The 10912-nt window shown below is 39.9% G+C and overlaps 1 protein-coding gene across 1 annotated transcript; it reads right to left on the bottom strand.

Moving 5' to 3' along the window:
• Positions 1-262: 262 nt before the first annotated feature.
• On the bottom strand, positions 263-3675 carry LOC139449354 (uncharacterized). The gene is made up of 4 exons (XM_071230684.1): positions 3525-3675; positions 2742-2901; positions 938-1107; positions 263-309 (listed from the first exon to the last, which is right to left on the bottom strand). Exons 1-4 carry the CDS (start codon positions 3586-3588, stop codon positions 263-265), a joined length of 441 nt encoding a protein of 146 aa, XP_071086785.1. The 5' UTR covers positions 3589-3675.
• Positions 3676-10912: the final 7237 nt, after the last annotated feature.

Genomic DNA, 10912 nt, shown 5'->3' with positions numbered 1-10912 from the left:
GTGGTGGGTGGATACATCAAACCGCAACCCGTCTCCATGTTGAAACCACCAAAATAATGTGTTCCAACACTACACCGATACGTGTATACATACAGCGTATGAACAATCCAAATTAAGACAACCATTAAACAAATCGATCAAGCAAATAGTTTTACACAGGGAATGATTTCAGTGTGGCACAAAGCTTCAGACCACACAGTCAGAAGGTGTAGAATCTGGCTGTGAACGTTAATCCCAATCCTAGGCAACCAGGAAGCTTCGGTTAAGGTGGGCCTTGATCCAGCCTTGGGTTTCCTTGATGTGGAGGTTCTGTCAATGGAAAGCATCAAGTATGTTTACAATGCACCCCCGTTAGACATCATGACATTAATATCAGGTCAACTAATTAATATCGTTGTAGTAGATACTATTGTCCACATTATCCTTCTGTTTGCATCATGTAGTGTTTAAGGGTTGATATTGGAGACGACCATGTATGTTTAACAACTCATGTCAGTGTCTTTAACTCATGTCAGTGTCTTCTGATGACATATAAAATAATCATAACAAGAGTGACAATACCTTTAATCATAATAACTATGTGTTGAAAGAGTCAATTGTATGAGTCGAGTGGAACTTTGTTCACAGTATCAAACACTATATTTTCCGATCCAGAATCGATTATTTACAAGTAGCCGTCATATGGCTGGTATACTAATGATGGAGGCGTTAAAAAAGAAACAAACAATTAAACAAACAAATCTTATTTGAAGTATGTCACGATGGATAAATTGACTGACCAAGACTGGTTATCATGACATATTTGCATGTAGACATAATACTGAGCAAGTGAAGAGGACATTATGACAGTTTGTTTTTAAAAAACTTTTATTGTTATTCACACACTGAAACTATAGAAAATGAACTGAAAATGAACACATTTATCTATCCACCTTACCGGACGTAGACACAACCGTCACTTGAGGCTGATTGCCGGCAGGGGCGATAACTGCACCATTGGTTTGCTTGCTACAACCACAAACGCAGCATACGATGCACCCAACGATGCCCAAAACGATGATGACAGCCACAACGATGATGATAATGAAAATGGTGCTTAATCCTTTGCTGTAAATACAAAAACAATAATATTAAGATTTGAAAAGTATCTATATCGCTATTCCTTGTTTCAAACACGTATGTTTTTAAACACTATAAAGCAAATGAAATGCAGCAATCTGATTAAAAATCATGCTACATTTAGGGATTCGAACCTTGAGATATTTCGTTGCGTGTGTATTCTTTTCTTAATGAATATCAAATTTCTCAAAATGAGAACATTCACGACATGGTGACGTGCATATCGCCAGCACAATTTCCTTTGCTCATGTTTGTGTTTTGCAAAGACACAAAGGTGTAATTACAGGTAACATGTTTATCACCAAAATATGTACCTGTAAGCAACCATGACATATCATACGTTTGAAGCACTCAAAGGGATCAATGTTCCTACAACGCAAATTTCATAAATGTTAAATCTAACTTAACTGTTTAATAATATATAATTTGGCGCCAACGAATATAGCAGATTCGAACATGACGAAAAAGTCAAATGTTAGGGGCCAGCTTGTTGGTTAGAGGTCTATCGAGCGCACGACTAGAGTCATGGGGCTGAAATGCGGCATGCGTCACGAGAAGGACTTGCACGAGATGCATGTGGTATAAAAATTAATCCACATCCTGCCATTTGGCATATGAGTAAAACAGTCATGCCAATCATACCGAGAAACCCCCGAGGTCAGGTAATCAGTGTCCAGACAGAGTCACAGTTAGTTTACAATGACTCAGACATCCACGTCTGAATGAACGTTTCGATACCACAAACAGCCCATTAAGCGGCAACAGAGGGAAAGACCACGAGTGACCTCTTCTTGACAAACAGGTTCCAAATTGCGGCTCTTCGGCAGCCATGGCAGACCAGAGAGTGATGATATAGCTGGGCAAAGTCTTGCAGCCAGTAGCATTCATTGCTACCCGAGTTGACGCTCCTTCAGCTCTCAAATGTAGAAACAGTAGGTAATTCCACATTGCTAATGGCGTGATCAGCAACACTAGAGAAGGCTAGTTTCTCAGGATGGGCAGATACTGCATTCCACTGCCGTATGTCAATGCTTTTGTTATAGGGAGATGTTAGTGGGGTTGGTTATAGTATCATGAAAGGGATGCAGTTGGTCTGAAACCCTTGTCTGGACACGTATTTCAGCAAGACAATATCCGTCCAATTACTGCTAAATTCACTCAGATCTTCATACAGGATGTTAACATGAGGACTCTTTCATGACTAGTACACAACTTACATTGAGCTACAATGAAGCCCCCATCAAGTGCGTCCCTATCCCACATGAGTGTCATGATGAGTGTCATGATGAGTGTCATGATGAGTGTCATGATGAGTGTCTGGGAACTGTCGCAGTATCCTGCTCATTGGCTAGATGATGTCTTACGTTTTTTAGAAATGTTTATTAACATGCAATAACTTGAATTATATTCATTTCTTCTGGGCTCTGTATATGTATACCGGGGATACATTGTAATAAATAATTAGGATGATGATATAGTCGGAATCGTACAATGAACTCTGTTTTAAGTAGACATTTCATATGATTTCGGAAATATCTTTGTCACGTTTATATATGTGCCACCGTCGTATCTGTGAAGCAAACAATTGGTTTCACTGGGAGCTAAAAAGGGAGGTAAATTACCTGACTGCCCCTGCTATGTTGTCCGCTGTGTGGAGTATGTTTCCGCCGGTACTGCTGCAGCACACGCCCAGTATGGAAGACACTGCGGCAGAGCCCGGACAGCACTTGGCAGGACATGTGACGGAACCTGCACGGTTGTAGCAGATGACTGCTGCAGTGTCTGACAGGGAGGAAGCGTACACATGACCACATATAGATCAAACAGAAACTGCGACTAAATGATTATGAATTGCCAGAAGTTACATGGATTAGAAACGAAGTCCAAAAAACCACGTTTACATACAGGTTAGACAAAAAATAGCTATTTTTTGTTTCGCATATACCCCGATCACGTGATTATTTCTTTCCCAAACATCTGTTTTCTTTCGATCTCTTGTTCCGATTGTTCGGGGTTTGTCTACATAGTTGTTATAAACAGCAATGTATGTTAATCATGTAAGTAATATAAAGAAACTAATGGTTAGTACATTACACACATGTGACGTGCGTTGAAAAGTTCTTTGTGATTGTGATTGAGAAACAAACGCTCCCAACCAGGGTATGAGGGGTTGGTATGCAAATCACAAGCAGTGCACATGTAAATCGTACGTTTTCAGTTACCTTCCCCCCTCAGAGATGAGACAGCGTCTATCTGAGGTCAGAAATATGGTGGTATGATACCACAATGTCTATAATGTCTCCTGACGCTGAACGTTAACGTAACATATTAATCAACGTCGTATAAAGCGGATTCTACTGCGGTAGACATGAGACGAGTTCCTACTCAATAACGGAGGCACTCACCTTTAATAAGAAGCGTTACCACTGACAACACAATGTTGTACAAAAACCTCGGTGTATCCTCCATGTCAGTACTCTAGCATTCTCACTGAACACCCTGAAGCTTTCAAACAAATCATAAAGGTGGTTTGATCAAGCAGTTTCAACTATATCAAATGCATGTCTGATGTTGATAACTACTATGCAGAAACAGTGACGAGAAATCAATATCTCTATAAGCAGATCGTGGACGATAAACGGGAACAGATGCTAAATATCAACTTGATATGTGAAACTGGAACAGCGGTATGTGGGATCGTGGTAGCCGGGCTGACTGTTACCACGTTGATACACTGACGTTGATAGCTGACATGTAAATATTAATCAACGCGTTACATGTGTGTTTGGGATATTTGAGTAGAAGAATGCAACTCATTAAGATCGTGTTTATGCAAAAAGAATTGATTCCCTAATTTGATACATTCAAAGTAATTTGAAAGTTATTGTGTAATAAAAAATTTGATTTATTAATAACGTCCTCATTACGCGTCTACTGATGTACTTTGAAGAAGATGAAGTAAAAGACAAGTGTTTTACGCCATCTAACAAGTGACATGTATAGCGACATCCAAAAGAAACGCTGATATAAAACGTCTCACATGTAAAAGCTAATTTAGGCGAACGAAATGACAGAAATCAAGGTCAGCTATACACAGTAGTTTCAGTAGATTCAGATATATATTCACGTCTCTAAATGATTACTTGATTACATAACTGCGCCCAGGAACACAACATCGAGGACATGTCCTGGTCGACATACCTTTCATTGTATTGTGTTACTTAGACGTCAATAGATATGCCTGTACATTCCCTTCATGTTGGAGCGCGTGGTAGCCTTATGGTTAAAGTCTTCGCTCGCCACGCGCAGGACTCGGGTTCGATTCTCCACATGGGTGCAATATTTAAAGCATATTTGGGATGTTCCTTCACCGATATTATTCAAAACGCATTGCAAAAAAAAACAATGCACACACGCCAACCCTTCCTGCTAAATGTTCATTGTTCAAAGGCTTTGTGTGCGTGTGTGAGTGCGTGCGTGCGTGCGTGCGTGTGTGTGAGGGATGCACTAGGTAGCCGTGTCTGGAATTAAATACAAATCGAGATGACTTTAACCTTTCTGAAAGGCAAATGACATAAACCTGTGTCATCACATGGCTGCCCTTTACGCTGTCCTTGACGCCCTAACACAACCTCTGCGTGTATCGTGATCAAATATGGATGGTACTCCGTAACATGAACCATATGTTCTGGTAATATGATTACTACAGTCAACAAATCAGTCCATCATCTGGTGTGTACACCATACAACAGAAAATAGAATAGCATAACTAAATTCATATTTTCATCAAAATCGTTTCATCAAAATTTGGTTTTCTTTACAAAATAATTACACACTGTTGAAATTCAGATCCCGAAATTGATTTTTAAATTACACATGTTAATGTACCTGTTTCGTGATAATACTACTGACTACCCTTCCAAGGATTAGGACAGACTGAAAAAATGGAGCACAAGGATAAATGTACAGTGGTATTTTTACCAACTCGTCATGGTATTTGTGGAAAGTTACATATATAGATCTATATAACAAAATTATTTCAATTTCAAATGTACATTTGTTTCAAAAGACACTAGGCGTTTGGGGATCTATGACACTAAGTAAGATTTGGTGGTTATCTACTAACATGTTAACCTACAGAGACAGTGTTTGGTTCTCTGCTTTGTCTGTGGCATAGAATGAGAAAATGTTGCCCATTACAGAGACATAGTGTTTGGTTCTTTCTGTTGTCTGTGGCATAGAATGAGAACATGTTGCCCATTGCAGAGACATAGTGTTTGGTTCTTGTTGTTGTCTGTGGCATAGAATGAGAACATGTTGCCTATTGCAGAAACATAGTGTTTGGTTCTCTGTGTTGTCTGTGGCATAGAATGAGAACATGTTGCCTATTGCAGAGACATAGTGTTTGGTTCTTGTTGTTGTCTGTGGCATAGAATGAGAACATGTTGCCCATTGCAGAGACATAGTGTTTGGTTCTTGTTGTTGTCTGTGGCATAGAATGAGAACATGTTGCCTATTGCAGAGACATAGTGTTTGGTTCTTGTTGTTGTCTGTGGCATAGAATGAGAACATGTTGCCTATTGCAGAGACAAAGTGTTTGGTTCTCTGCGTTGTCTGTGGCATAGAATGAGAACATGTTGCCTATTGCAGAGACATAGTGTTTGGTTCTCTGTGTTGTCTGTGGCATAGAATGAGAACTTGTTGCCCATTGCAGAGACATAGTGTTTGGTTCTATCTGTTGTCTGTGGCATAGAATGAGAACATGTTGCCTATTGCAGAGACATAGTGTTTGGTTCTTGTTGTTGTCTGTGGCATAGAATGAGAACATGTTGCCTATTGCAGAGACATAGTGTTTGGTTCTTTCTGTTGTCTGTGGCATAGATTGAGAACATGTTGCCTATTGCAGAGACATAGTGTTTGGTTCTTGTTGTTGTCTGTGGCATAGAATGAGAACATGTTGCCTATTGCAGAGACATAGTGTTTGGTTCTCTGTGTTGTCTGTGGCATAGAATGAGAACATGTTGCCTATTGCAGAGACATAGTGTTTGGTTCTCTGTGTTGTCTGTGGCATAGAATGAGAACATGTTGCCCATTGCAGAGACATAGTGTTTGGTTCTTGTTGTTGTCTGTGGCATAGAATGAGAACATGTTGCCCATTGCAGAGACATAGTGTTTGGTTCTATCTGTTGTCTGTGACATAGAATGAGAACATGTTGCCCATTGCAGAGACATAGTGTTTGGTTCTCTGCGTTGTCTGTGGCATAGAATGAGAACATGTTGCCCATTGCAGAGACATAGTGTTTGGTTCTATCTGTTGTCTGTGACATAGAATGAGAACATGTTGCCCATTGCAGAGACATAGTGTTTGGTTCTCTGCGTTGTCTGTGGCATAGAATGAGAACATGTTGCCTATTGCAGAGACATAGTGTTTGGTTCTTGTTGTTGTCTGTGGCATAGAATGAGAACATGTTGCTTATTGCAGAGACATAGTGTTTGGTTCTCTGTGTTGTCTGTGGCATAGAATGAGAACATGTTGCCTATTGCAGAGACATAGTGTTTGGTTCTCTGTGTTGTCTGTGGCATAGAATGAGAACATGTTGCCCATTGCAGAGACATAGTGTTTGGTTCTTGTTGTTGTCTGTGGCATAGAATGAGAACATGTTGCCTATTGCAGAGACATAGTGTTTGGTTCTTGTTGTTGTCTGTGGCATAGAATGAGAACATGTTGCCTATTGCAGAGACATAGTGTTTGGTTCTCTGTGTTGTCTGTGGCATATAATGAGAACATGTTGCCTATTGCAGAGACATAGTGTTTGGTTCTCTGTGTTGTCTGTGGCATAGAATGAGAACATGTTGCCTATTGCAGAGACATAGTGTTTGGTTCTTGTTGTTGTCTGTGGCATAGAATGAGAACATGTTGCCTATTGCAGAGACATAGTGTTTGGTTCTCCGTGTTGTCTGTGGCATAGAATGAGAACATGTTGCCTATTGCAGAGACATAGTGTTTGGTTCTTGTTGTTGTCTGTGGCATAGAATGAGAACATGTTGCCCATTGCAGAGACATAGTGTTTGGTTCTTTCTGTTGTCTGTGGCATAGAATGAGAACATGTTGCCTATTGCAGAAACATAGTGTTTGGTTCTTGTTGTTGTCTGTGGCATAGAATGAGAACATGTTGCCTATTGCAGAGACATAGTGTTTGGTTCTCTGTGTTGTCTGTGGCATAGAATGAGAACATGTTGCCTATTGCAGAGACATAGTGTTTGGTTCTCTGTGTTGTCTGTGGCATAGAATGAGAACATGTTGCCCATTGCAGAGACATAGTGTTTGGTTCTTGTTGTTGTCTGTGGCATAGAATGAGAACATGTTGCCCATTGCAGAGACATAGTGTTTGGTTCTATCTGTTGTCTGTGACATAGAATGAGAACATGTTGCCCATTGCAGAGACATAGTGTTTGGTTCTCTGCGTTGTCTGTGGCATAGAATGAGAACATGTTGCCCATTGCAGAGACATAGTGTTTGGTTCTATCTGTTGTCTGTGACATAGAATGAGAACATGTTGCCCATTGCAGAGACATAGTGTTTGGTTCTCTGCGTTGTCTGTGGCATAGAATGAGAACATGTTGCCTATTGCAGAGACATAGTGTTTGGTTCTTGTTGTTGTCTGTGGCACAGAATGAGAACATGTTGCCTATTGCAGAGACATAGTGTTTGGTTCTCTGTGTTGTCTGTGGCATAGAATGAGAACATGTTGCCTATTGCAGAGACATAGTGTTTGGTTCTCTGTGTTGTCTGTGGCATAGAATGAGAACATGTTGCCCATTGCAGAGACATAGTGTTTGGTTCTTGTTGTTGTCTGTGGCATAGAATGAGAACATGTTGCCTATTGCAGAGACATAGTGTTTGGTTCTTGTTGTTGTCTGTGGCATAGAATGAGAACATGTTGCCTATTGCAGAGACATAGTGTTTGGTTCTCTGTGTTGTCTGTGGCATATAATGAGAACATGTTGCCCATTGCAGAGACATAGTGTTTGGTTTATTGTTGTTGTCTGTGGCATAGAATGAGAACATGTTGCCTATTGCAGAAACATAGTGTTTGGTTCTCTGTGTTGTCTGTGGCATAGAATGAGAACATGTTGCCTATTGCAGAGACATAGTGTTTGGTTCTTGTTGTTGTCTGTGGCATAGAATGAGAACATGTTGCCCATTGCAGAGACATAGTGTTTGGTTCTTGTTGTTGTCTGTGGCATAGAATGAGAACATGTTGCCTATTGCAGAGACATAGTGTTTGGTTCTTGTTGTTGTCTGTGGCATAGAATGAGAACATGTTGCCTATTGCAGAGACAGAGTGTTTGGTTCTCTGCGTTGTCTGTGGCATAGAATGAGAACATGTTGCCTATTGCAGAGACATAGTGTTTGGTTCTCTGTGTTGTCTGTGGCATAGAATGAGAACTTGTTGCCCATTACAGAGACATAGTGTTTGGTTCTATCTGTTGTCTGTGGCATAGAATGAGAACATGTTGCCCATTGCAGAGACATAGTGTTTGGTTCTTGTTGTTGTCTGTGGCATAGAATGAGAACATGTTGCCTATTGCAGAAACATAGTGTTTGGTTCTATCTGTTGTCTGTGACATAGAATGAGAACATGTTGCCTATTGCAGAGACATAGTGTTTGGTTCTTGTTGTTGTCTGTGGCATAGAATGAGAACATGTTGCCCATTACAGAGACATAGTGTTTGGTTCTCTGTGTTGTCTGTGGCATAGAATGAGAACATGTTGCCTATTGCAGAGACATAGTGTTTGGTTCTTGTTGTTGTCTGTGGCATAGAATGAGAACATGTTGTCTATTGTAGAGACAAAGTGTTTGGTTCTTTCCGTTGTCTGTGGCAGAAACAAAGTGTTTGGTTCTCTTCGTTGACTTTGGCAGAGACATAGTGTTGGTGACATTAGACAGTGAATGCCAAAATGTTTGTCTGTGACAGACATTGTGTTGGTGTCTCTGTGTTGTCTACGTGTAAATACATTGAAAGATATGAAATGTTATAGGTTTGCCAACAATATCTACTAATTACAATTGTTAAATGTTTTATATCCAACATTGCGTTCTTTCATGCAATGACTCGCGCTTGATACAGATGTTAGCTCAAGTTGTTAATCCCGATCGTGCTTGATTGTAGACTGTCCGTTCAGACGTAATAGTGTTAGTGGCGGTGGTATCAAATACCTCGCACATGATCACCGAATGGTTTCCAGTGGCCGGCATAAGCATTACGGCATCGAATCTATTATCTGTCTGGCCTTGACAAACGGTTTGTGAAACAAACTTGAGATAGAGATTCCGTTTATTGCATTGAATAATGAAGCATTTCAAAGCAAATAATCTCTTCACTTTGCAACTAATAGCGTATATACTATACTTTTCAGCGAAATCTTCCCTTATCAGTTGTTGAACATAGTTTGTTTTTAAGTAATAACATTGATCACTACAAATGAACAACGGTAAAGTACTTAGGTAGATACTAAGGTACACTAATCTGACGTAAATCAATGTTCTAGGTACACATGAAGTCACGCTGTTGGTGTGTTACTAAGTGACAAATAAATAAACAATGTATTGAAACTGATCTCTATTAGGAATGAATACTGAGTTACTGATGCACTGGACATTCAATATTTAATGGACATGTTGAATAAGCATCACAAGTGTAGTTTGGTGTGAATCTTGTGCCAGTAAACGATATGTCCATATGACATACATGTGGTGGTTGAGTATAGTAATAGTATAGTAATAGTCTGTACGCGATTATAACTGAATTGGTCACGATGTAATAAACTGAATGAGTGGTGTGAGCGAACACTATTTTAGTTCTAGTGATTGAGTGTGACACAGTTGGTAAACGTTTCCTAAGAACAAAGTCATTGTGCTCACAGACAAAATTAATGTTTAAAATGAAGGTATTATCTAGGTTTTGATCGTCACTAACTCGGGTATTGTGCTGACAGGCTGAGGACCAATCTATCTTTGGAACCCGTCACGGATAATAGACCCAACTCGACAGTGAATTGGGCCTGAAACGACAGACATCTACCAGCCCTGCTGAAAGTTATTTACATATGAATATGAACGGAGCATGCAGCGTGTCAGGACAGGGAGGATCTGAATGTTCTAATCACTCAGTGTGCTCACTGTACACCTGGCATAACATGCGACCTCCTCCATATTTCATGAACACCAACGAATCCTACAGACATTATCATGATAATGGTTGTTTCAAGGTATGAATAATTATTCGACTTTCGACTTCATGGTCAGAGAGGAACTTGACACGGCATGTTAACGTCCACACCGCTGAGAGACGTGCCTGTTTACCGTATTTTACAGTACAAGTTACAGAATGATTGTGGATCCTAAAGAAGAGCGAGGGTAATGGATGACTTCTGACACGAGTTTCGTAAAACTAGTACGATACACACACAAACGATAGACCTTTATTATGAGGATATCCAAGTGGTAGTCGAAGAACTGTCTGCTATAAAGAATACTGTGTCGATGACAGCGACATGGCGTCAACATGATCGGCTGTGACAACATAGTGTCACATCATTTGTCATTTCGTCAATAATGGTATCCACATACTTATTATTCTTGAAATTTTTATAACTCGTGTATTTGGTACGTTTTTTAACATAATTATTATGAACCATCAACTATGATAAACCACAATATACTGTTATTTCGTTTTGTTCTTTCTGTAGATTCTCAATCACCAAATGGCATCATCCATTGACTGGTCA

Source organism: Haliotis cracherodii, unplaced genomic scaffold, assembly GCF_022045235.1.
Source record: "Haliotis cracherodii isolate W230 unplaced genomic scaffold, xgHalCrac1.p SCAF_8, whole genome shotgun sequence".
Lineage (NCBI taxonomy): Eukaryota > Metazoa > Mollusca > Gastropoda > Lepetellida > Haliotidae > Haliotis > Haliotis cracherodii.
This window is presented reverse-complemented; position numbering and strand designations above follow the sequence as displayed.

What these genes read in the sequence shown, in the direction of transcription:
- LOC139449354 (XM_071230684.1), bottom strand. Translation starts at nt 3,588, where the DNA reads ATGGAGGATACACCGAGGTTTTTGTACAACATTGTGTTGTCAGTGGTA. An exon ending in GGTAACGCTTCTTATTAAAG is followed by an intron (nt 2,902 to 3,524) that starts GTGAGTGCCTCC and finishes CCTCCCTGTCAG; the next exon opens with ACACTGCAGCAGTCATCTGC. An exon ending in AACATAGCAGGGGCAGTCAG is followed by an intron (nt 1,108 to 2,741) that starts GTAATTTACCTC and finishes TTGTATTTACAG; the next exon opens with CAAAGGATTAAGCACCATTT.